At 43.4% G+C, this 27867-nt stretch overlaps 1 protein-coding gene across 1 annotated transcript in view; it reads right to left on the reverse strand.

The window, feature by feature from the left end:
- Nucleotides 1-235: 235 nt before the first annotated feature.
- The window catches only part of acbd3 (acyl-Coenzyme A binding domain containing 3), a 72801-nt gene continuing 45169 nt past the window's right edge, over nt 236-27867 (reverse strand). The window contains exons 4-8 of the mRNA XM_068027931.1: nt 27234-27392; nt 22417-22591; nt 18579-18738; nt 8250-8534; nt 236-3281 (exon numbers count right to left, since the gene is read on the reverse strand). Coding sequence (XP_067884032.1) covers nt 3070-3281; nt 8250-8534; nt 18579-18738; nt 22417-22591; nt 27234-27392 — 991 coding nt within the window. The 3' untranslated portion in view covers nt 236-3069. The remainder of the gene's footprint in view (nt 3282-8249; nt 8535-18578; nt 18739-22416; nt 22592-27233; nt 27393-27867) is intronic.

A 27867-nucleotide genomic window follows, 5' to 3' on the forward strand; every position in this document is an offset into this window, starting at 1 on the left:
ATTCTGGTGTTACTTCAGAACAGAATAGAAAGGCAGGTTTATTAACTCACCCAGTGAAACACTACTTTACATCTCTTAAGTCAATGACGAACCCCACAAAACAAAAACATTTTATTTAGTAAAGAAAGGGAGGAAAAATGAGTGCAGATAAACACATTTTAATTGAGCCTAGATATATTTGGAAGGAAATGGTTTCTGAAATTGCACTGGTCATTAAAAAAAAAAGTCACGGCAATAAAATCTTTCCAAGTTTAATATTCTGGGAAAATTCTCTGCAACAGTAACAGGTTGGAACATCAGCCACATTTCCAGTAACACAATCCTGCGAATTAAGAATCCACTACATTTCCTTTTCTCCAAAAATTAGAATAATGCAAACCATATATAAAACAGCTGGTGGCGTCTGTAATTAAGAATACAGCTGTAAATACAAAGCACAAACAGAAAAGGGGATGGGAAAAGCATTATGTACAAAACAAGTGTTAAAGAAAAAATTATTTATAAAGGCGAGAGAGAAAAAAAAAAAAAACACAAAAACACTGCCCATAGAAAGAACTACTATCTCAGAACTGTACAGGTCACAGCTCTACTGACATAGGCATACCAGAATATCTCTGCAGGAAATGAAAGGATGATTTCAAAAGAAAATCTTAAAAGTTATTCTTAACTAAGTTGCTTTGGTGACAACACAAAATCCTCCAGAACAAGCCAGGACATCTGGTTGGCTGCAAAAACCCACGATGCCAGAATGTGATACAAGGATTAAATTTTACCTAAGGAAGTCTATATTTAAGGGGAGTCTGTTATACTTTTGTTACCAGTGCCAACCCTTTTTTTTATTAAATTAAATTAAATTAAAAGAAAACGTGTGCCAGGCTGGCTCTCTTGACCTGGAGCTCGAAACATAAAAGCAATTTGCCAAACTCAGGAATTTGGAAGCAGCTACCATTCCCCAACCTGGATAAATTGAGCAGTGGTTTTAAACAACCGGGCTAGGATAGAAGGTAAAATGCACTTCAGGCCAGCAAGGGATTAACTCAATATAATGAGCAACCGCCATTAAACCTGTACAATCAAAAAAATATATAGCTTTGTTAAAAATAAAAACGGTGAAAAGTAAAGGCTTTAGTGTGCACCTTCTAAGGTGAATACAGAAAACAGAAGCTTTCCTGTGTCTCAACGAATGGAACTGTAACTCCATGCTCTGTTACTGCCAATGGGGTGAATCATCGGTACAGAGGGAGGACTGCTCAGTATTTCTGTCCTCCCGTTGCTTGTCCCTCCTCTCCTGACCACGCTAACTCATTGCTAGACTGGTCTATTCTTAAATGAACATAATTGCACATAACTAGGCAAAGTGGTGAAACTTTGGACAGGATATCTGTGCCAGGAAGGTTTTTGCTAACAGTTGGCATAGGGTGGGAAATTAAAGGATCTGTGGAAGCCAGTTCAAAAACTGGCAATCCTGTGCAATTGCCAGCCAGTGTTTGAAAAGACCCATTTTGCCTGAGCTGGACTTGGGCTCCAATTCTTCACAAAAGTCAACAAGGCCAGATTGATATGACTCACAGCTTAGCATGGCTTTTCCTAGAGTCTGAATCAGCTGCTTTACCTCTACAACTCTGTCAAACTAGTGTGCTTTTTCACATGTGAGCCTAGATAGAATGACAGCAAGAACGCTCGATTGTAGAGGGCATCGTAGATAAGCCCGATCCTGCCTTCACCTGACAACCAGCAGCTGAAATCACTGAAGAGTGATTAGGACAAGGAATCCTGTCTGGGTTCAGCTGGAGATGCTATGGGGAACATTAGTCTCCTAATCTCTGCTGCAGCCGAGATCCAGTAACTCAGCATAGAGCTGATTGGTACACTTATACATCAAGTCACGTGATGGGGAATTGCTTCAGGGGTATTGGGTGGGGTATGATAAAGGGATGCAAGTGTAACCTTAAAGTCAATCCTCAAAAAACAGCAAACTGTGGTTACGTACTGCTACAGTATTCCACCACTCTGCTTGGCCCTACATTCGGTATCTCCCGTCCTCTAAAACGAGGCATTAGTTGAAGAGCTCAGGTAAGCAGCACCAGTATCTCAAGACACACTTTCGATGCAGGAGGAGTCTTCTGAGGGCCACCTTACTAAAATAAGGACATCAGTTCATTAACACCGAGGAAACTTTGCTGCAGAAAGCAGCCTGAGCAGGTCCCAGACATCCCTCCTGCCCAGGGGATGCATATGTTTCATGGACTGAAGGCGGATAAGACCAAGGTGGCAGGCGAGACAATTCTTATAACCAAGGGGACTTCAAATCCTGAGTACATCGAAGTTTTTCTTTTTAATTTAAAACTGGGAAAAGGGGTGGCGCTCACTGAATGACTGGAATTGTGCATCCCCATTGATAGTCCCACTTCCACTTCAAACAGAGTGAACAGCAGGCCCAAAAGCATCCGAGAGACAAGACGACCAGCGAGATGCTTTGGGCAGGAGTCACACACAAAACATTAATCCACTTTTTTTCTTGCAGATGACTCTCCCGCACCCTTAATTTCAGTCTCCAGCCCATGCAATTTTCAGTTTAACCACATGTCATGTATATGTCAGCAATGGTCTGGCAATAAACAATCTGGTTTCAGAACTAGATGAGATTTTTGAATACTGGAGAGCTCAGCATTAACGGGCAAAACTTTTAAACCTGTTGGAGCTGATATTCGGAGATAACTGCACGGAGGTATTTATTCAGGTGTGTTAACAAGCATTTCTTTCTTAAACCAGCCCCAGTTTTAGGATTACACCCCCAGAATCTACAGACTACACAGGTTACATTAACCACCCCTCACAATGTAGCATAACCAATCAGCGATAGCAATAACTCAGTATAATAATGACTCTGAAGAAGTCTAATGAAACCAATTCCTGGCAGTGATTCTCATTACTCCAGAAGCAGATCCTTCACCCAATTTATTACATAGAATGATTTAGATAATTATTTCATTGCACAATGTGCAAATTAAAGTTTACAAAAGAAAACAAACAAAAAAAAGCTTTTACCAAGCGTGGGCAAGCTTGGTTTTATCTGGTATAATATACTCTGTAATAAACGGATTTTGACCTCCACAGTGAATAGGAATTGTCGAATTTCAGGAGGTAGACTCCTCTGCCTGGGTACTGATGAGATCCGGCATACACTTCCTCATGGCAATCTCTTCTGTAGACTGGTACCACCTCATCTACCTGAACTTTGCTGGCCTCCTTTTTGACTTTTTCTCCTTCACTGGGATTGTCTGTAGGAGAAACACAAGGAATCAAGATTTAGAAACTTTTTGTACAAATGCACCACTTAAAAAAGAAAAAAAAGTTTCTTGCCTCTGCACCTGAAGGGGCTTTCCCCAGCTGGTGTATTGTTGCACCGAGTGCCTGTGCTGTATGGGAGCCCGGTGGGATCTTCCTGTTCCCTAGACAAGAGGCACAGTCAGCAATTCCCTGTGCTAGAGGTGCTCAGCCAACTCAACACCCAGACCAGCACTTGAGGCTGGGAGCTGCCGGATCTCGACTGGCAGCTTTAATCTTGCCATGCTTTTTTGGGGTGGGGTGCAGGGAGGGAGAAAAGAGAGAGGCTAAACAGTCCCTGCGTGTCCCTCCTTTTTACTTTTCTGCTAGTTGTCCGTCTTCACAGGCATGCTGGCTCTACTGTGCAATTTAAAGAGCCATAGGAGCAGCTACTGATTGGGGTTAGGGGAGTTTGCTAATCTGATACAAGATGTGTAGATCCATATTTCCGTGTGGGGCTTTCAGTGGGAGAATGTTTCTGCAGTCAGTCCCTTTTTCCATACTGAATGGTGCACTTGCCCCTCCCTCCACCCCACCAACTTCCCAAATCATTGGGGAGCAGGGCATGGGAGAAAGGAGAAATGTGAAAGACATTTTATTGTCTATTCCCCCACCCCCATTGTCACAGCCGATAAAAGCCGAAATGACCTGTTTCTTGTCATTTATCGAGGGCATTCATGATCCAAAAGAACAAACTTGAATTTCTATAGCAACTTTTACGACCAAAGTGCTTTACAGCCAATTAAATACTTTTGAAGTGTCATCACTGTTGTAATGCAGGAAACATGGCAGACAATTTATGCACAGCAAGCTCCCACTAACAGCAATGTGATAATGACCAGATAATGTTTTTAGGTGGTGGTCAAGGGATAAATATTGGCCAGGATACTCCCATGCTCCACTTTGAAATAGTGCCATAAGATCTTGTGTCTACCTGAGGGAGCAGACAGGGCCTTGGAAAATGGCTCCAGTGTAGTACTCCTTCAGTATGGCACTGGAGTGCCAGCCTATATTATGTGCTCAAGTTTATAGAATGTAACCTGAAACCACAGCTTTCTGATTTTGGGGTAAAATAGCATATTGTTTGTACTGGACTAGTAATGATCCGGAGACATGAGTTCAAACCCCACCATGGCAGCTCGGGAATTTATATTCGGTTAATTAAATAAAATCTGGAATAAAAAGCTAGTATTAGTAATGGTGACCATATAACTACTGGATAGTCGTAAAAATACATCTGGTTCACTAATGCCCTTTAGGGAAGAAAATCTGCCATCCTTACCTGGTCCCACAGCAATATGGTCACCTCTTAATCGCCTTCTGAAATGGCCTAGCAAGTCACTCAGTTGTATGAAAGATGGAAGTTCACCACTTCAAGGGCAATTAGGGATGGGCAATAAACACTAGCCTTGCCAGTGACACCCATGTCCCAGGAAGCAAAAAAAGGAGAGTGCACTACTCATTGTGCCACTGCTGATACCTAACTAAGAACATCTAACAAACTTTGAGACATTAGGAAGAACATGGGTGAATGCAGCCAGGATGAAATCTTCCTCAAATGCTGCATGTAATCAGTGCAGGAGCAGCCAAGCTTCAACAAAACATTGCTCAGTGCTTTGTTCTATGTCCCTACCCAAACTTATTGACTGACGCTGGGACAAAATGCCTTGCAATATTGTTCCCAAAGTGAGTGCAAAACATGGGCGGAGGGCAGCAATCAGGGTCAGGTCTCGCCTGAACCAGTCCTTATCTGAAACTTTCCTGCGTGATCTAACCTTACTTCACATAGGACATTTCCAATGTTCTACCACCATGTGACAGAGGCTCAGGCATTAAACGCAAAGTCTGAGGTGCAATTAAAACAACAGTGGGAGTCATTTTTACCTCTGTCAGAGGATTGTTGGTTTGGGGCTATATAATCGTTGGTGACCCTCCAGTGGAATACCAGAAGCGTGCTGCACTATTGGAGGTGGTGTACCTCAGATGAGAATCTATTATAAAGGATGAGATAATTGGGACACTTGGCAAATAATGATATGATTAGGCAGTCAACATGGATTTGTGAAAGGGAAATCATGTTTGACAAACCTGTTGGGAGTTTTTTGGAGAATGAGACTTGTAGCATAGATAAAAGAGAACCAGTCGATGTGGTGTATTTGGATTTTCAGAAGGCTTTTGATAAGGTCCAACACAGGAGGTTAGTAAACAAAATTAGAGCACATGGGATTGGGGACAATATACTGGTATGGATTGAGAATCGGTTAACAGAGAGTAGGAATAAATGGGCATTCTCAGGATGGCAGGCTGTTACTGTGGGGTGACACAAGGATCAGTGCTTGGGCCATAGCTATTTACAATCTATATAAATGATTTGGTTATGGGGACCAATTGTATCATTTCCAAATTTGCAGATGACACAAACTAGGAGGGAATGTAAGTTGTGAGGAGGATGCAAGGAAGCTTCAAGGGGATTTGGACAGGCTAAGTGAATGGGCAAGAACATGGCAGATGGAATATAATGTAAATAAGTGTGAAGTGGTACTTTGGTAGAAAAAACAGAAAGGCAGAGTATTTCTTAAACGGAGAGAGATTGGGAAGTGTTGATGTCCAAAGACCTGGGTGCCTTTGTTCATGAGTCACTAAAAGCCAGTATACAGGTGCAGCAAGCAATTAAGGCGGCAAACGGTATGTTGCCCTTCATTACAAGAGGATTTGACTACAGGAGTAAAGATGTATTGTTTCAATTGTATAAAGCCTTGGTGAGACTGCACCTTGAGTATTGTGTACAGTTTTGGTCTCCTTATCCAAGAAAGGATATACTTGCCATTGAGGGAGTGCAACGGATATTCACCAGAATAATCCCTGGGATGGCGGGATTGTCTTATGAGGAGAGATTGCAGAATGAGAGGTGATCTCATTGAAACTTACAAAATTCTTACAGGGTGTGACTGGGTAGATGTGGATAGGATGTTTCCTCTGGCTGGTGAGTCTCGAACAAGGGGCAGGTCATTTAAGACTGAGATAAGGAAGAATTTCTTTAGTCAGAGGGTGGTGAATCTGTGGAATTCTCTACCCCAAAGGGACGTGGAAACTCAATCGTTGAACATGTTTAAGACAGAAATCAACAGATTTCTGAATACTAACGACATCAAGGGATATGGGGAAAAATGGCTTAGAGGTAGATGATCAGCCATGATCTATTTGAATGGTGGAGCAGGTTCGGCGGGCTGAATGGCCTACTCCTGCTCCTATTTCCTATGTGACATTAAACTGAGGCACCATCTGCTCGTGCAGACAAACATAAAATATCCTATGACACTATTTAAACTGAGAGAGAGTGTTGTCTTGATGTCCTAGCCAATGTTCTTTCTTCAGTCAACAGCTATAAAGGACCAGTGCCTTTGTGGGATCTTGCTGTGCGTGAAAAAGTTACAGAACACCCCTCCCCCCACTCCCGAATTTGGACAAAATAATAATCACTGCATTTCAAATGAATTCTCTGTCTACTTTTGGACATTTCCTGCAAGGCAGGATATGCTACCTATAAATGCACATCGGTCTCAGTCCCTAAGAGGCCTAATGTAATTTCTCAAGTTTATGATGAGTTGGAGAATGATGGCCACAACAGAATGTTGTCTCACTACACTCCATGTCTCTAATGCAGCTGGGTTCAGTCACTTGGCGGGCTTATGTGGCCATATCGGGCATACTGCAATGTTGTTTGCCCATCTAATGGAGCCTTGCAAACCAGGTAAGTGCAGCTCGACCCACATGTGCAGGCACTTTGTGCCACGGCCTATCACTAGGCTGGATCAGATGAGCTAGTGATGCTGAATAGATAACCCACTCTCCCAATTGCCCCTCAAAACTGTAGCAGCTAAGTGATATCTGAAGTGATATTAAACCACATGCAACCATGTGTGAAGCAGACAGCTAGTTTCCAATGGCTCAGCACTTAGAGTTCTACAATTATCCTCAATGTCCCTGGGCTGGGAAATAGGTGGGAGGAAAGGCAACAGAAAACACGAGGCTTCCTGCTCCCAACTCCTATCCAGTGACCCCAGTTATCCCTTCATGTCCTGATCGAGCATCTCGACAAGCCTCACTGTGTAGGCTCCCTTGAGTGAGACAGCAGAGGGCTACTGGCTCTAAACTTGAAAATTCCAAAATACTCCTGGCTGGTCTCCCACATTCTACTCGCTCAACTGGAGGTCATCCAAAACTCTATTGCCGGTGTCTTAACTCACACCAAGTCCCGTTCACTCATCATTCCTGTGCTTGAAGTGCACTGGCTCCAAGGACCAAGCGGCCTCTTTCTGTGCCGTAAACTTTCTGTGGTTCTATTCTAAGTAATGTCTTACTTTAAAATTCTCATCCTGGTTTTCAAATCCCTCTATGGCCTCACCCGCTCCCCATCTCCGAAATCTCCTCCAGTCCCACAACTCTCCAAGATATCTGCACTCATCTAATTCTGGCCTCTTATGCATCTTTGATTTTATTCGCTCCACCATTGGTGGCCATACCTTCAGCTGCCCCTAGCGCTGGAATACCCTCCCTACACCTCTCTGCCTCGCTTTCCTCCTTTTAAAAACTCCTTAAAACCTATCTCTGACCAAGCTTTTGGCCATCTAACCTAATATCTCCTTTTGTGGCTTGGTGTCATACTTTGTTTTATAATGCTCCTGTGGGACAATTTATTACGTTAAAGGTACTATATACATAAAAGTAGTTGTTGTCTATGGAATCTGTGCTCCTAGCCCGAGACAGTGTCTTTAGGAGAGGATACTAATGTGGAGTGCCTGAAGTGGGGATCATCAAACACCCTCATCATTCAATGAAAGCTCAGAAAAATAACTAATTGTTAAACATTCTCTTGCTCCCCACCTACTGTCACACCTCAGCAGAGGTAGCGACCACAGTACCTTCATCATCATCCTCATCGTCGCTGGACTCGCTGACGTGCACGCTCACTGTGGTATTTGGAGAATCCGTCCATTCAAAGCACACACCAAAGCCTATGTCATAACTGTCTGTAGCAAATTCCCAGAAGAGGTAAGAGCCCTCCTCGTGAGTGGGCACCCGCACAGTTACCACCTCCCCCCGGCCCACTGTAATGACGGAATCCGCGTCCTGCCGGATCTTCTCCTTGAAGTCTTTAATTTGTGGCCGGGTCCACATGGATGGGGCTGCTATGACTGGAACTGCGTCTGCAGGAATACGAAAACATGACTCAATTGTAAAAGAAGTAATTTAAAAAGCAACCCAACAGAAAAAGTCAGGAAAGGCACAGCAAGCTGATCGACAGAAGAAGATCTCTGCACGCTTCCAATTCTGGCCTCTAGTGCATCACCACCTGCGGCCAAATCTTCAGCTGCCTAGGCCCGAAAGCTCTAGAATTCCCTCTAAACCTCTCTCTCTTTTAAGACGCTCCTTAAAACCTACCACTTTGACCAAGTTTTTTGGACACCTGTCTCAATATCTCCACGTGGATCAGTGCCAAATTTTGTTTGCTTTCTTGAAGAATTGTGGGATGTTCTACTACATTAACAATGCTATATCAATGTTACTCCTACACGACGTGATGTCTGCCCCAGTTTAAACAATTAAATACACGCGACTTACTAGTGCAGAACTGGCATGCCGTCCACTTCCCAGGCAGGTCGAACCAACCTACCTGCTCAGTCGGGTGCAGAGTCTCTTTTATGGACCAAAGGAATGTGAAAGGGGAAAACAATGGGTTTAAAATAAAACTCATGTCAGCTTTCATAAGGAGGCAACGAATGTTTTAGTAACCAGTTTAGTGAGCTTGATTGCAGAGTATTGTTGGACCATGGAACACTTTGCCATTGAAGTAAACAAATATGATCTGATAGCCATTACAGAGATGTGGCTGCAGGATGACGAGGATTGGGACCTGAATATTGAGGGGTATGTGACATTCAAGAAGAATAGGAAGCTAGTTAAAGGTGGAGGTGTAGCACTGTTAATCAAGGATGGCACTGGTGCAATAGTTAGAGATGACCTTGGTTCAGGAGATCAGAAAGTAGAATCTGTTTGGGTGGAGATGAGGAACAGTAGCGGAAAGAAGTCACTAGTGGGAGTGGTCTACAGGCCCCCAAACAGTAACCACAATGTGGGATGAAGTATACAAGAAGAAATACTGGGTGCTTGTGATAAAGGGACAGCAATAATCATGGGTGATTTTAATCTACATATAAACTTGAAAAAAATCAGACTGGCAATAGTAGCCTGGATGTGGAGCTCATAGACTGCTTTCGCAATAGTTTCTTAGAATAGCAGGTTCTGGAACCAACCAGAGAGCAGGTTATATTAGACTTGGTATTGTGAACTGTGACAGGATTAATGAATGACATCAGAGTAAAGGCACCTCTAGGTAGCAGCGATATGATTGAATTTTACATCCAGTTTGAAAGAGAGGAGTGGGTCTAAGACCAGTATTTTAAACTCGAATAAGGGCAACCATGTGGGCATGAAAGCTGAGCTAGCTGAAGTGAACTGGGTTACGAGGCTTGGAGATAGATTAATAGAGAAGCAGTGGCAGACATTTAAGGGATATTTCAGAATACTTAGACGAAGTATATTCCTACTATAAAGAAAAATTCTAAGGGGAGGACTCACCATCCGTGGTTAACTAAATAAGTTAAGGAAAGCATCAAACTTGAGGAAAAGGCATATAATTGCGCAAAGATAAGTGGCAGTTCAGATGATTGGTCAGAATATAAAGAATGGCAGAGAATGACTAAAAGGTTAATCAGGAGAAATAAATTAGAGGATGAGAGGAAGCTAGCTGGAAATGTAAAAAATGGATAGCAAGTGTTTCTATAGGTATTTAAAAAGGAAAAGTGTTAGTAAAGTGAGTGTTGGTCCTCTAGAGAGAGAGAGAGAATGGGGAGCTAATAGATAAAAAGGAAATGGCAGATGCAATGAACAAATATTTTGCTTCTGTCTTCACTATAGAGGATGCAAAAATCATTCTGGCAATAGCTGTAAATGGAAGGAAGAGAGGAACTTGGTGAAATTACAATCAACAGGGAAGCGGTACTGAGCAAACTGATGGAGCTGCAGGCTGACAAGTCCCAGGTCCTGATGGACTTCATCCTCTCATCTTAAAAGAGGTGGCTAATGAGGTAGTAGATGCGTTGGTGCAAATTTTTCAAAATTCACTAGATTCTGGAAAGGTTCCATCAGACTGGAAAGTAGCAAATATAATGCCTCTATACAAGGTGGTAGGCAGAAAAAAGGTAACAGAAAATAGGCCAGTTAGCTGGACGTCTGTCGTGGGGAAGGTGTCAGAATCGATTAAGGAGGTTGTAGCTGGCCACTTAGAAAAACTCAAGGTAATCGGGAATAGTCAGCATGGTTTTGTGAAAGGAAAATTAAGTTTAACCAATTTGTCGGAGTCCTTTGAAGGAGTGACTTGTGCTGTGGATAAAGGGGAGCCTGTTGATGTACTGTACTTGGATTTTCAGAAGGCATTTGACAAGGTGCCACATAAAAGGTTATTGCACAAAGTAGGAGCTCATGGTGTAGGGGGTAACATATTAGCATGGATAGTAGATTGGCTGGCAGAAAACAGTATGCATAAATGGGTCCTTTTCTGATTGGCAGGATGTGAGTGGAGTCCTGCAGGGGTCTGAGCTGGGGCCTCAACTTTTTACAGTTTATATCAATGACTTAGGTGAGGGGAGAGATAGCATGGTAGCTAAATTTGCAGATGACACAAAGATAGGCAGGAAAGTATGTTGTGAAGAGGACATAAGGAGGTTGCAGACCGATGTAGATAGGTTGAGTCGTCTTCTTCTTGGGTCTTCTTATCTTGAGAGACAATGGGTAAGCGCCTAGAGGTGGTCAGTGGTTTGTGAAGCAACGCCTGGAGTGGCTATGAAGGCCAATTCTAGAGTGACAGACTCTTCCACAGGCGCTGCAGATAAAATTGGTTGTCGGGGCTGTTACACAGCTGGCTCTCGCCTTGCGCTTCTGTCTTTTTTCCTGCCAACAGGAAGTCTCTTTGACTCGCCACTCTTGAGTGAGTGAGTGATTGGGCAAAAATCTGGCATATGGAGCACAATGTGGGAAAATGTGAAGTTGTTCACTGGCAGGAAGAATAAAAAAAGTAGTATTACTTTAAACGGAGAACAACTGCAGAATTCCGAGGTGCAAGGAATCTAGGTGTTCTAGTGCATGAGTCACAAAAAGTTAGTATGCTGGTACAGCAGGTAATAAAGAAGGCCAACAGAATGCTATCCTTTATTACGAGGGGAATTGAAAATAACTAAGGATGTTATGCTTCAGTTATAATGGGTATTAGTGATACCATATCTTGAATACGGTGTGTAGTTTTGGTCTCCTCATTTAAGGATGTAAATGCATTGGAGGCAATTCACGGGAGGTTTACTAGATTGATTAAGCATCTGTCATATGAGGAAAGGTTGGACAGACTGGGCTTGTTTTCACTGGAGTTTAGAAGAGTGAGGGGAGACTTGATTGAATTTTATAAGCTACTGAACGGCCTTGACAAGGTGAATGTGGAAACGATGTTTCCTTTTGTGGGCGAGTCCAGAACTAGGGGGGCAGTGTTCGAAAATTAGGGGTCACCCTTTTAGGACAGAGACGAGGAGAAATTTTTGGAACTCTCTGCCTCAGAAGGTGGTGGAAGTGGGGTCATTGAATATTTTTAAGGCGGAGGTAGCTAGATTCTTGTTAGGCAAGGGAATCAATGGTTATCGGGGGTAGATGGGAGTGCGGAATTTGAAACAGTGGCGGCACAGTGGCGCAGTGGTTAGCACCGCAGCCTCACAGCTCCAGCGACCCGGGTTAAATTCTGGGTACTGCCTGTGTGGAGTTTGCAAGTTCTCCCTGTGCCTGCGTGGGTTTTCTCCGGGTGCTCCGGTTTCCTCCCACATGCCAAAGACTTGCGGGTTGATAGGTGAATTGGCCATTATAAATTGTCCCTAGTATAGGTAGGTGATAGGGATAGGTGGGGATGTGGTAGGAATATGGAATTAGTGTAGGATTAGTATATAAATGGGTGGTTGATGGTCAGCACAGACTCGGTGGGCCGAAGGGCCTGTTTCAGTGCTGTATCTCTAAACAAACAGATCAGCCATGATCTTATTAAATAGCGGAGCAGACTCGAGGGACTGAATGCCCTACTTTTGCTCCTAATTCGTATGTTGGTATAGGAGTGGTTGAGGCAGAGGCCAATCCATATTTTAAGGGAAACATTGGATAAATATCTGAAGTAGAGAACAATACAGAACACACTCTATTTATAATATATATGTCATTTAGTAGTATAGAACTTGAGTACTGCTGCAAATAGAGACATCTTATCGAAGCTTTTCGTCTTGCACTCATCAGGACAATCCACAAGAATGTAAGGGAAAACAACAACTTGTACTGCATGAGAAGAGTGCGCTGATTAGTTGGCAAGTGAACTCTGATTGGTAGAGGCATTGCCATGGAGAATGCACCAATTTATGGTGACTGACATTTAACTGCCAAGCTTTGTTTGAAATTTAAGCTGCCTGGTTTAAATTTCAAACAAAGCTTGGCTGTTGACTGTCAGTCACCATAAACTGGTGCATTCTCCAGGGCAATGCCTCTACCAATCAGAGTTCACTTACCAATCAATCAGCACTCTCTTCTCATGCAGTATAAGTTGTTATTTTCCCTTACATTGGTTATTCTTGCAGATTGTCCTGATGAGTGCATGATGAAAAGCTTCGACATGTCTCTCTCTCTCTGGCAGGAAGTGAGTTAGTTTTGGATCTCACTCACAAAGTGCTGACTTAGGCATGATGGGGTGAATGGTTCTGTGCTGTAGAACTTCTACATCTGCAAATAAAATGCAAGGAGTAGTATAAAGGTAAAGGCAGTTGGCAACAGTGCAAGGCAAGGTGGCAGCATTAAGGGCACAATTTACCTGAGCAATGGAGGGTCAAGTAACAAAACATCAGCCACAGCTCAGGGCCGGCTGTGAACTCCCTATGCTGGAACAGCCAGCTGACTGTTCCTATCTAGATGAGTAATGTATTGGAGGGCACCCATGGAACTGGACTCCTGAGACATTTAGGAGAAACAGGGAGAAAAGCAGTTCCTAAAATAGGTGGGAAAGGGATGAAAAAGACTTTCCTACTGAGCTGACCAGCCTACACGTGGCTCCAGATGGAATATAGAAATAATGGCAAGTAAATCTACATCACATCGCCTATCACTGTACGTGGCAGAATGCACTTGGTAAGGAAAATATGGAAAAATATTTTCGCTGAGTCAATTAGAGGGAAACGTTTATCATCAAAACAATGAAGGGAGAGTTGAGAGAATTTTTTTTAAATTAGTTGTTCGAGAAACAGTAGTGGAAGCACAAACCATAACTGCTTTTAAAATGTTCATGCATAAATATTTGAAACAGTAAAAACTGAAAAGGGGCATGGGGAAAACAGGCAGCTCTTTCAGAGGGCTGGCACAAGCACAATGGATTGAATGGCCTCCTTTTCTATTGTAAAACTCCAGGATTGAAAACACTGAGCTTTTTACTCCAATTCCATGTGCACCCTTCACATCTTCAGTACTGGTTCACTCCCTCCACTCTACCTCGCAACTTCCCCGGCCTTTCAAAGACCACCTGAAAACTTCTCTTCACCGGTTTTCTGTACTCCCGCCTTCCAACTATTCGAAAAGCAAAATACTGCGGATGCTGGAAATCTGAAATAAAAACAAAGAAATGCTGGAAATACTCAGCAGGTCCGGCAGTATCTGTGGAGAGAGAAGCAGAGTTAACGTTTCAGGTCAGTGACCCTTCTGCAGAACTAGCAAATATTAGAAATGTAAATAGGCGACATGTTTAGAGAGAGGATCTGGATCGGCGCAGGCTTGGAGGGCCAAAGGGCCTGTTCCTGTGCTGTAATTATCTATGTTCTTTGTTCTAAAAGATTATAAGTAAAGCGAGGGTGGGGCAAGAGATAACAAAGGAGAAGGTGTAAATAGGACAAGGTCACAGAATAGCTGACCAGAAGGTCATGGAGCAAAGGCAAACAATATGTTAATGCTGTGTTGAGAGACAAAGCATTGGTACAGATAGGGTGTTAACAGACTGAAAATTGAACAGCTGCAAACACAAATGTGAAAAAAAAAAGTGGGTAAGCAAACTGAACGAAGATGAAATAAAATAAACTAAACACAAAAAAAAAGGAAAATAAAAGTAAAATGGAGCCCATCATGCTCTTTTTTTTGTGTTTAGTTTATTTCATCTTAGTTTGTTCAGTTTGCTTACCCACTGTTTTTCTTTCACGTTTGTACTTGCAGCTGCTCAATTTTCAGTCTGTTAACACCCTATCTGTACTAATGCTTTGTCTTTCAACACAACATTAACATATTGTTTGCCTTTGCTCCATGACCTTCTGGTCAGCTATTCTGTGACCTTGTTCTATTTACACCACCTCCTTTGTTATCTCTTGCCCCACCCTCGCTTTACTTGCTTATAACCTTTTATATATTTCTAATATTTGCCAGTTCTGAAGGGTCACTGACCTGAAACATTAACTCTGCTTCTCTCTCCACAGATGCTGCCGGACCTGCTGAGTATTTCTAGCATTTCTTGTTTCTATTCCAACTAATCTGCCCCCTTTCAATTTTCTTCATGCGCTTTCTAAATCCACGGCGACAGATGAATCACAGGAAACAAAACAAGAAGCTGCACTTGATGAGGAGGATGATAACGAAAAATCAAAACTTAGACATCAAAAACATCTTTGCGTGGAGAGCTACATAATCACAATTTGCTTTAGTTATCAATTCTCATATGTCCTCTCAGATTAAACCACTGACTGTATTTTCAGTAATTATATAACTAAGTCCAGTTGCTAATTGAATCACATTGTAGAGGGTTCAGATGCAGACATTTGTTTCATCCTATATAGTCAGGATGATGCTCCACATAAGCAAATGAGTGCAGGACCACCATCAATCCAGAACTAGACAACTAACAAGTTAGGGTTGGTAATATAGAAATACAAATGACCAAGATTCCAATGTTCCTTCAGTTGGCAATGTTCCTTGTAAGCTGCATGCACACAATCCAAATGGTTCTGTGCAGGCTGCTCACAAGTTGTCTCCTTTAAGAAACAGCGTGTGCGTAGCCGTGCAAGTACAATTAAAGGTAACACTCACTCAAATAAATTGGTCACGCATCATGAAAAATATTTATGGGACAGTAGTTGGAACTTCCCATTTCTCCACTTACTAACCCTGGATATTCTACCCATAAATAAAAATGGGTGAAAAATAAAGTGAAGGCGCATGGGGTCCAAGGTGTACTAGCTAGATGGATAAAGAACTGGCTGGGCAACAGGAGACAGAGAGTAGCAGTGGAAGGGAGTTTCTCAAAATGGAGACGTGTGACCAGTGGTGTTCCACAGGGATCCGTGCTGGGACCACTGTTGTTTGTGATATACATAAATGATTTGGAGGAAAGTATAGGTGGTCTGATTAGCAAGTTTGCAGACGACACTAAGATTGGTGGAGTAGCAGATAGTGAAGGGGACTGTCAGAGAATACAGCAGAACATAGATAGATTGGAGAGTTGGGCAGAGAAATGGCAGATGGAGTTCAATCAGGGCAAATGCGAGGTGATGCATTTTGGAAGATCCAATTCAAGAGTGAACTATACAGTAAATGGAAAAGTCCTGGGGAAAATTGATGTACAGAGAGATTTGGGTGTTCAGGTCCATTGTTCCCTGAAGGTGGCAACGCAGGTCAATAGAGTGGTCAAGAAGGCAGACGGCATGCTTTCCTTCATCGGACGGGGTATTGAGTACAAGAGTTGGCAGGTCATGTTACAGTTGTATAGGACTTTGGTTCGGCCACATTTGGAATACTGCGTGCAGTTCTGGTCGCCACATTACCAAAAGGATGTGGATGCTTTGGAGAGGGTGCAGAGGAGGTTCACCAGGATGTTGCCTGGTATGGAGGGCGCTAGCTATGAAGAGAGGTTGAGTAGATTAGGATTATTTTCATTAGAAAGACGGAGGTTGAGGGGGGACCTGATTGAGGTGTACAAAATCATGAGGGGTATAGACAGGGTGGATAGCAAGAAGCTTTTTCCCCCCAGAGTGGGGGATTCAATTACAAGGGGACACGAGTTCAAAGTAAAAGGGGAAAAGTTTAGGGGGGATATGCGTGGAAAGTTCTTTACGCAGAGGGTGGTGGGTGCCTGGAACGCATTGCCAGCGGAGGTGGTAGACGCGGGCACGATAGCGTCTTTTAAGATGTATCTAGACAGATACATGAATGGGCAGGAAGTAAAGAGATACAGACCCTTAGAAAATAGGCGACAGGTTTAGATAGAGGATTTGGATCGGCGTAGGCTTGGAGGGCCGAAGGGTCTGTTCCTGTGCTGTAATTTTCTTTGTTCTTTGAGTGTCTAAATACAGAAGCAGAAAAATCCCTTTCCACCTCCTTACCATCCTAGCAGTTCTGTCTGATAATATGTTTCTCTTCAAGACTGTTTTCCAATTTTACCTAGGTGATTCAAGCAGTTTGCCTCTACGGCCTTCCCCTTGCAAATTATTCCAAAAACTGATCGCCTATCCAGCTTTTCTTTCCAGGTCTACCTGAACTTTTTATATTCTTGGCTTACACTCATGTTTTCTGTTGTCTCATCTCACTTTAAACGGCCCTGACTAATCCTCGACATCTCCTGCTTTATTTTTAAAACCTCAATAATACCCCTACTTTGCAGTCTTTACCTCCCCAAATCCCAGCACTTCTAGCTAATCATTTTCTCCAATGAGGAGTCTCAGCTCTTCCAGCCAATCCCCCAGTCCAAGAGCCCCAGCTGTTTCAGACAATCACCCTCTCCAATGAGAATTTCAGCTCTTGCAGCCGATGCTAGGTTTTATTCTTTAACCCTCTCATTTTAACAGCTCTTAACTATATCTTTTCTAACTCAAATTCATCCTTTCTGGAGTGAGGGCTCCCGTAGCACACAATACTCCAAGTGGGTCTTGACCAATACTAAATATATTCCTCTTTTTACACACCCCAACATTCCACTAGCTTTTAAAAAATAAAAAGACAGCAATCAGACATTGGTTTGACGTCTTGAGGGTTGAGGGATTGAATTTCTTGACTCCTCGATCCTTATCCAGTTGAGTTGCCATTAATCTTGTAAGCCCTCTGCTTACACTGTATCCTTAAGTGCACAAAAATCTACATTAAGCTACAACACTAAGCCCCTGTGGGGCTACACTCAATTCATGCAGACCTTCTCTTCCCCATCACGTGCCAGAATCATAAAACCAGATGCCAATGCTGTCACTAGTAGCCCTGCACAACATACTGTGTACAACTTTCATGCAATCCCAAGGCACTTCAGAGGCACTGTAAACAAAATTTCACACTGTGCTACATGAGGATATATTAGGGCAGATGACCAAAAGCTTGGTCAAAAAGAGGTAGGTTTTAACAGGAGAGGTTTAGAGAACGAATTCTAGAGCTCAAGGCCCAGGCAGCTGAAGGCACGGCCACTAATGGTGGGGTGATTAAAATCAGGGATGCTCAAGAGACGCAGATAACTCAGAGGGTTGCAGGGCTGGAGGACAGTACAGAGATAAGGAGGGACAAGGCCATGGAGGGCTTTGAAAATAAGGATAAGAATTTTAAAATCAAGGCGAGCCAGTGTAAGTCAGCGAGCACAAGGGTGATGGGTGAATGGGACTTGGTGCAAGTTAGGACACAGGCAGCAGAGTTTTGAATGACCTAAAGTTTACACAGGGTAGAACGTGAGAGGCCAGCAAGGAGTGTGTTAGAATAATCAAGTCTAGAGGCAACAAAGGCGTGAATCAGTGTCTCAGCTGAAGAGCTGAAGCGGGGCGGAGTCGGGCAAAGTTACAGAGCCGGAAATAGGCTGTCTTAATGATGGCATGGAGATCCGATTTTTATGATATTGGATGAGAGGGAAATATTAGCCAGGGGATTGGGACAACTTCTAGTTCTTCAGTGAATAGTGCCATCAAGTAGGACCTCAGTTTAACATTTCATCCACAGAATGGCACTTTTAGCAAAACAGTGTCTCGGTACTGCACAGGAAGAGTTCCAGGGTAACTGTGATCAAGGAGTGGGGGCTTGAACACAAAACGTTACGCCTAGGTGACAGACGCCTAACAGCAAGTGTCTGGGCTTCAGGTGAGGGGTAGACAGGAGACTGGTTAATAAACTTAAATTTCTACCTTTTGGTCCATTTTCCAATATTTCTTCTGAAGATTCTGGCTCAGGCTCTTTCTCCGAACAGTCTGTGTGTGCAGTTGTCTGTCCATTCACTGTAGGGACCTCTCCTACCCCAATGTGGGTTGTTGATACTATTGGCTCCTGCTGTTTCTGTAGTGATGCCTGCCAGAGAAACCCAAAAACATAAGCCTGGTGTTCTTGCCTAAACATGACTAGCAGGATGTTACAACACGAGACCCAGCTTACGATTTTTGATGGTTGTCTCTTCCAATAGCCTAGGGTGGAATAGCATTTTTTCACACCTATTACCCTGAAGGCTGTGACTTCAAGGATACTGGTCATCCTCTGGTACTCCATTCATGAGCTTTTGTGGTCTATTCAACTAGAGCAGGCATTACAGCCTATCCAGTCCTCACTTGACATCTACACAGGCACATCAATATGGGTTTCTGAGGACTGTTTAGGGGCAGGGATGCTGGTTGATTTTCCCCTCCCACATAGGAGACACTGAGCCTATTTGTCATGCCGTGCCTGAGACCAGTGACCTCAACAGAGACTAGGCAGCTAATGCTACGATGACTGCAATCTGTATGGTTCAACTGTTGAGTGTATAATCTCAATGAGTCCTCATCAGCTGGAAACCAGGATATCCTGGCCAATTGGTTCATTCGATTGATTGAGATAGGTAAACAATCTGCATGCCCCACTCACCCCCTACCTAGGCTCGAGTTGTGAAAATCACAAATGCATAACAAAACTTTCACATGCTGCACAATGCAGTCAGACCTCAGGTAGGATAAGAATATTTGGGAAAATATTAGGCTCAAGAAGCCCTTATAATTCCCAACTCCACTTACTTGCATCTAGCCAGAATCCCAAATCCTCTTTCTGGAAACCCATCCAATTGCTCCTTTTACAAGTCCTTCCCTGGTAATAACTCATTCCACAATTTTTGCTTAGCCTTTGTGCGGGATTATTCCAGATTGAAGACTTTCAGAAAAAAAACAATGTTAATTTTGGTCTCGTCTGGGCCATGAATTTTAGTTTGGATCCCTCAAATTTAACTTGCCCCAAAAATGTTAACCAACTTCTTGTTGGGAGTTTTCAGGTGGGATAGAGAGAAGGATAAAAAAGGATGGGGTGTAGCATTATTAGTTAAGGAATCAATAACAGTTTTGAGGGATGATATGCTAAATGAATCATCAAATGAAGCTATATGGGTGGAGCTCAGAAATAAAAAAGGGGCAGCCACACTACGGGGACTGTACTATGGACCCCTAAATAGCGAGAGAGAGAAATAGAAGAACAAATATGTAGGTAAATTTCTGAGTGCAAAAACCATAGGGCAATAATAGTTGGGAATTTCAACTACCCCAATATCAAATGGGATACAAGCAGTGTGAAGGACACAGAGGGGACAAAATTCTTGAACTGCATTCAAGAGAACTTTTTAAATCAGCACGTAACAATAGAGGGGGTGCAATTCTAGATTTAGTCTTCGCAATGAAGCTGGCCAAGTGGATGAAGTAACAGTGGGTGACCATTTTGGAGATAGTGACCATAATACAGTTAGCTTTAGCATAATCATGGAAAAGGACAAAGATAAAACAGGAGTAAAAGTTCTAAATTGGGGGAAGGCAAATTTTACAAAACTGAGAGGTGATCTGGCGAAAGCGAGATGCTACAGGCAGAATGTAATCATGTCCCCACAAAGATAAAAGAGTGGTACTGCCAAATCTAGAGCCCCCTAGTTATCTAGAAGCTTACAGGGTAAGTTAAAACAGAAAAAGAAAGCTATGACAATCACAAATATCTTAATACTTTAGAAAGCCCCGAGGAGTATAGAAAGTGCAGGGGTGAAGTAAAAAAGGAAATTAGAAAAGCAAGGAGAGGACATGAAAAATTATTGGCAGGTAAAATCAAGGAAAACCCGAAGATGTTTTATCAGTACATTAAGAGCAAGAGAATAACTAAAGAAAGGGTAGGGCCTATCAGAGATGCACAAGGGAACTTATGTGTGGATGCAGAAGATGTGGGCAGGGTTATTAATGAGCTTTTTGTCTCTGTCTTCACAAATGAGAGGGTTGATGCAGACATTGCAGTTAAAGAACAGGAGTGTGAAATATTAGATACGATAAGTGCAATGAGAGGAAGTACTCGAGGGTCTGACATCCTTGAAAGTGGATAAATCGCCAGGACTACTGGATTTATTGCATCCCAGGTTGTTAAGGGAAGCCAGGGAGGAAGTAGCGGATGCGCTGAGGATCATCTTCAAATCCTCACTGGATACGGGTGAGGTGCCAGAGGATTGGAGGTCTGCGAACGTTGTACCATTGTTTAAAAGGGTATGAGGGATAGGCCAGTCAGTCTGACCTCAGTGGTGAGTAAATTATTAGAATCAATTCTGAGGGACAGGATAAATTGCCACTTTGAAAGGCATAGATTAATCAAGGATAGTCAGCATGGATTTGTTAATAGAAGGTCATGTCTTACTAACTTGATTGAGTTTTTTGAGGAAGTAACAAGGATGATTGATGAGGGTAGTTCAGCGGATGTGATCTACATGGATTTTAGTAAGGTATTTGACAAGGTTAGTAAAATGAAAGCCCATGGGATACAGGGGAATGTGGCAGGTTCGATCCAAAATTGGCTCAGTGACGGGAAACAAAGAGTAGCTGTCGACGGATGTTTTTGTGAATGGAAAGCGGTTTCCAGTGGCGTTCCACAGGGCTCAGTGTTGGGTCCCTTGCTGTTTGAGGTATAAATTGATGATTTGGACTTAAATGTGGGAGGCATGAAATTTGATGATGATACAAAAATTGGCCATGTAGTTGATAATGAAGAGGATAGCTGTAGACTCCAGCAGATCATTGGCTTGGTTGAGTGGGCGGAAAAATGGCAAATGGAATTCAATCCAGAGAAGTGCGAGGTAATGCATTTGGGGAGGGCATAGAAAGCGAGGGAATACACAATAAATGGGAGGATATTGAGAGGGGTAGAAGTAAGAGACCTAGAAGTACATGCCCACAAGTCCCTGAAGGTGGCTGGACAGGTAGATAGAGTGAAGGCATATGGCATGCTTTCCTTTATTGGCCGAGGTATAGCATACAAAAGCAGGGATGTAATGCTGGAACTGAATACAGAGGAGATTTAAAGAATGATGCCAGGGCTTGAAAGTTGCAGCTATGATTGGATCGGCTTGGGTTGTTTTCCTTAGAACAGAGGAGGCTGAGGGGTGACTTAATTGAGGTGTACAAAATTATGAGGGGTCTAGATATAGTAGACAGGAAGGACCTGTTTCCCCTAGCGGAGAGGTCAATTACAAAGGGGCACAGATTTAAGGTGATCGGTAGAAGGATTAGAGGGGACATGAGGAAAACCTTTTTCACCCAGAGGGTGATGGGTGTCTGGAACTCACTGCCAGGAATGGTGGTGGAGGCAGAAACCCTCAACTCTTTTAAAAGGTACCTGGACATGCACCTGAAGTGCTGCAAGGTTATGGACCAGGTGCTGGAAGGTGGGATTAAATTGGGAGGCTAGTTTTTTTGGCCAGCACAGACACAATGGGCTGAATGGCTCCTTTCTGTGCCGTAATTTTTCTATGGCTCGAATTTCAGTCGACGAGAGCAGAGGTACAAAATGAACCTGCTGATACTTTGAGCACATTCTACCGAATTATTAAAAGACTACCACGTCTTAAGCAGGAATTAACAGAAGACAGTGTGGTACTGGAACAGGGAAGCTACTCAAACGTGTATCTAACCAGTAATTGGAGAGGCAAATGTCTCGTTCACTGAACACCAATCCCTTTTTACTGCTTGCTGGCATGCCCACTCTTACCTGCTGCTGTGCTAGCTGCACCTGGTACAGCTGTTGCATGTACTGTTGATAGTGCTGCTCTTGAAGCTGACGAATCAGGAGTTGCTGCTGCTCGAAATTGCCAGGATACTGCTGGGCTGCGTACTGCTGGAACTGGACTGCAGTCTGTGCATTTAAGGCAGCCATGATTTGTTGCCTAAAATCAAAGGTTTGAAGAGTAAAGCTCGGAGTTAAAGTCTCACATTTACACAATACGCTTGAATTTCTGAAGCTCTTCTGCTCCTCTGCCCTCCTGTCAAAAGTCTGCTGGATAGATGCACCATCCAAATATGGTATGAAACCACACTGGCCAGGACGATAAACATAGAAACTAGGAGGAGTAGGCCATTCGGCCCTGCGAGCCTGCTCCGCCATTATGATCATGGCTGATCATCCAACTTGGTAGCCTGTTCCCGCTTTCACCCCATATCCTTTGATCCTTTTAGACCCAAGAGCCTTATCTAACTCCTTCTTGAAAACATACAATGTTTTGGCCTCAACTGCTTTCTGTGGTAGCGAATTTCACAGGCTCACCACTCTCTGGGTGAAGAAATTTCTCCTCATCTCAGTCCTGAAAGGTTTACCCTGTATCCTTAGACTATGACCCCTGGTTCTGGACTCACCCACCATCCGGAACATCCTTCCTGCATCTACCCTGTCAAGTCCTGCAAGAAATCTATAAAATTCTATGAGATCCCCCCTCACTCTTCTGAACTCCAGCGAATATAATTCTAACCAACTCAATCTCTCCTCATACGTCAGTCCTGCCATCCCAGGAATCAGTCTGGTAAACCTTCGCTGCGCTCCCTCTACAGCAAGAACATCCTTCCTCAGATAAGGAGACCACAACTGCACACAATATTCCAGGTGTGGCCTCACCAAAGCCCTGTATAATTGCAGCAGGACATTCCTGCTCCTGTACTCGAATCCTCTCGCTATGAAGGCCAACATATCATTGTCTTTTTTACCGCCTGTTGCACCTGCAGGCTTACCTTCAGCGACTGGCATGTATGAGAACATCGAGGTCTCGGCTGCATATTCCCCTCTCAGTTTATAGCTGTTTAGATAATCTGCCTTTCTGTTTTGCTACCAAAGTGGATAACCTCACATTTATCCACATTATACTGCATCTGCCATGCATTAGCCCACTCACTCGACTTGCCCAAATCACCCTGAAGCCTCTCTGCATCCTCCTCACAACTCACCCTCCCACACAGTTTTGCATCAAATGCAAATTTGGAGATATTACATTTAGTTCCCTCATCTAAATCATTAATGTATATTGTGAATAGCTGGGGTCCTAGCACCGATCCCTGTGGTACCCCACTAGTCACAGCCTGCCATTCGGAAAAAGACCCTTTATCCCTACTCTTTGTTTCCTGTCTGCCAACCAATTTTCTATCCATCACAATACACTACCCCCAATCCCATGCGCTTTAATTTTACATACTAATCTCTTCTGTGGGACTTTGTCGAAAGTCTTCTGAATGTCCAAATAAACCTTACATCCTCAAAGAATTCTAGTAGATTTTTTAGATTAGAGATACAGCACTGAAACAGGCCCTTTGGCCCACCGAGTCTGTGCCGAACATCAACCACCCATTTATACTAATCCTACACTAATCCCATATTCCTACCAAACATCCCCACCTGTCCCTATATTTCCCTACCACCTACCTATACTAGTGACAATTTATAATGGCCAATTTACCTATCAACCTGCAAGTCTTTTGGCTTGTGGGAGGAAACCGGAGCACCCGGAGAAAACCCACGCAGACACAGGGAGAACTTGCAAACTCCACACAGGCAGTACCCGGAATCGAACCCGGGTCCCTGGAGCCGTGAGGCTGCGGTGCTAACCACTGCGCCGCCCATTTCTCAAGCATGATTTCCCTTTTGTAAATCCATGCTGACTCTGCCCAATTCTACCACTGTTCTCTAAGTATTCTGCTATAAAATCTTTGATAATGGACTCTAGAATTTTCCCCACTACCGACGTCAGGCTGACTGGTCTATAATTCCCTGCTTTCAATCTACCTCCCTTTTTAAATAGTGGGGTTACATTAGCTACCCTCCAATCTGTTGGAACTGTTCCAGAGTCTATAGAATCTTGGAAGATGACCACCAATGCATCCACTATTTCTAGGGCCACTTCCTTAAGTACTCTGGGATGCATACCATCAGGCCCTGGGGATTTATTGGCCTTCAATCCCATCAATTTCCCCAACACCATTTCTCTACTAATACTGATTTCTTTCAGTTCTTCTCTCTCACTAAGCCCTGTGTTCCCCAACATTTCTGGTATGATATTTGTGTCCTCCTTTGTGAAGACAGAACCAAAGTATGCATTTAGTTGGTCAGCCATTTCTTTACTCCCCATAATAAATTACCCTGTTTCTGACTGTAAGGGACCTACATTTGTCTTCACCAATCTTTTTCCCTTCACATACCTATAGAAACTTTGTGTCAGTTTTTATGTTCCCCGCAAGCTTGCTCTCGTACTCTACTTTCCCCTTCTTAATCAATCCCTTGGTCCTCCTTTCCTAAATTCTAAACTGCTCCCAATCCTCAGGTCTGTTGTTTTGCCTGGCAAATTTATATGCCTCTTCCTTAGATTTTTAAATTATTTTTTTTTTTTATAGAGATACAGCACTGAAACGGGCCCTTCTGCCCAGCGAGTCTGTGCCGACCAACAACCACCCATTTATACTAACCCTACAGTAATCCCATATTCCCTACCTACACTAGGGGCAATTTATAATGGCCAATTTACCTATCAACCTGCAAGTCTTTGGCTGTGGGAGGAAACCGGAGCACCCGGTGAAAACCCACGCAGTCACAGGGAGAACTTGCAAACTCCGCACAGGCAGTACGCAGAATCGAACCCGGGTCCCTGGAGCGGTGAGGCTGCGGTGCTAACCACTGCGCCACCCCAATCTAATGCTATCTCTAATTTCCCTTGTAAGCCATGGTTTGGCTACCTTTCCCATTTTACTTTTGCGCCAGACAGGGATAAACAATTGTTGCAGTTCATCCATGTGCTCTTTAAATGTTTGCCATTGCCTATCCACCGTCATCCCTTTAAGCAACGTTTCCCAATCTGTCATGGCCAACTCGCGCCACATACCTTCGTAGTTTCCTTTACTAAGATTCAGGACCCTTGTCTCAGAATCAACTACGTCACTCTCCATCTTGATGAAGAATTCTATCATATTACAGTCGCTCGTCCCCAAGGGGTCTCGCACCACTAGATTGTCAATTATTCCTCTCTCATTACACAATACCCAGTCTAGGATGGCCTGTTCTCTAGTTGGCTCCTCAACGTATTGGTCCAGAAAACCATCCCGTATACACTCCTAAATTCCTCCGCTATGGTATTGTGACTAATTTGATTGGCCCAATCTATATGCAGTTTAAGTCACCCATAATTACAGATGTTCCTTTATCGCATGTGTCTCTAATTTCCTGTTTAATGCCATTCCCATTATCACCACTACAGTTTGTGGGTCTATATACAACCCCGATTAACGTTTTTTGCCCTTTAGTGTTTCTCAGCTCTACCCATACAGATTCCACATCATCAGAACTAATATCTTTCCTCACTATTGCATTAATTTCCTCTTTAGCAATGCAACTCCACCTCTTTTTTTTTGTCTGTCCTTCCTAAATACTAAATATCCCTGGATGTTCATTTCCCATCCCTGGATCGGCACAGGTCACAGCACAAAGGTTAGAACCTGGAACCTTCCTCATTTTAGCCAGGGGGTCTCAGATTGGCCTCAGTACTACCAGGCAAGGGAGGGAAGAAATCAGAGTTCCTGCTCCCACCCTCTATCCTACTCAAAGGTGCTGTACAGAGATGGCTCCCCACGGTGGGTCAACAACCCAACATCAAGGCTGACATGTGAAGAATGGTCACTTTGGAGACATACAAGGAGACTGATGCTCACTAACCTGGAGTCCAACACCTATCAGCATCAGACAGAGCAATTTAATGTTAGATTTTATCCTTGTGCTACTCATGGACACCACTAGGGAAGGTAGGGGATAAATGATTAAATAATAGATTATTTTATTTTGGGACAACCGGCTGCCAGTTACGTACAGCACTGACAGATCTGATGACTACCTATGGGGACCAGGAGGTTAGATAGGCAGACATTCACATCAATTAGTGATCACTTTGCTAAATGTCTCAGAATGCTGCCTAATAAATTTGAGTTTGGAATCTTTTGAAGGCAAAGGCAGCAACTGTCCTGTAATGGCGCTGTCCCCAAACAGCAATGAGTCAACCACTTAGCTCTTTTTTGTCCAGGTGGTAGTTAAGGATGTTGGCAAAGATATCAGGAGAGCTCCCAGCTCTTGTCCAAGAAGTGCCATTCAGCAAATAATTTAGTGGCCCGAGCTTGCCTCAGTTTAATGTCGCGTTGAAAAGACTGCACCTCTGGTAATAAGGCACTCCTTCATGCATGCACTGGAGTGACAGCCTAGATCATGATAATACAAGAATGTAAGACACAGGAGCAAGAATAGGCCATATGGCCTTTGGTACTGGCTCGCCATTCAATAAGATGACTGATTGTCTACCTCAACTCCACTTTCCCGCACTATCCCCATCATATCCCTGGATTCCTAGTGTCTAGAGAGTAAGGCCTGAACCTACAACCTGCTGACCCAGAGACAAGAGCTAATAACAAAGTTGTGATCATTAAGCAATGGTAATTTTGATACTATAATGGTTTACAAAGCTCATCAAGCACATTAAAACTACTGACTTTCAACAGGTGAATAGCTCTTACTTTTGTTGTTCCATTCGAAGCCGTTCTTCCTCCAGCCTCCTCCTTTCCTCCTCTTCCCGCCTCCTTTTTTCTTCCACCTCTCGCTGCCTTTTCTCTTCCTCCTGCCGTAAACGTTCTCGCTCCTCCTCTTCCCTTTTACGTCTCTCCTCCTCTTCTCTCCTACAAACAGAAAACAAAATGGAATATTCTGTAAAACAAAGCAGTCTGCACAGGTGACTGTGCATAGTCAGTGCTGGATACCAACAACATTGAGCAGCAGTGGGCGGTTCGTCTACCTTAGGACGTAGTAACAGCAGGACATCATTCACCCCTTCAGCCTGTTCATGGCTAATCTGTATTTTAATTCATTTACCCACCTTGATGCCATATCCCTTAAAGCCCTTGCCCAACAAAAATCTCAGTTTCAGTCCTGAAATTTTCAACTGACCCCCAGCCTCTACCAGCATTGTGGGTTGAGAGGGGAAAGGCTTCCAGATTTATGTTTGAGAGAAGAAATGCTTTGACATAACCCCTGAATGGCCTAGCTCTAATTTTAAGATTATGTCCCCTTGCTCTGGACATTCCCACAAGATGAAATGGTTTCTCTTTACCTACCCAATCAAATCCTTTAATCATTTTAAACATTAGATCATGT

This window comes from Heterodontus francisci, chromosome 3, assembly GCF_036365525.1.
Source record: "Heterodontus francisci isolate sHetFra1 chromosome 3, sHetFra1.hap1, whole genome shotgun sequence".
Taxonomy (NCBI): domain Eukaryota; kingdom Metazoa; phylum Chordata; class Chondrichthyes; order Heterodontiformes; family Heterodontidae; genus Heterodontus; species Heterodontus francisci.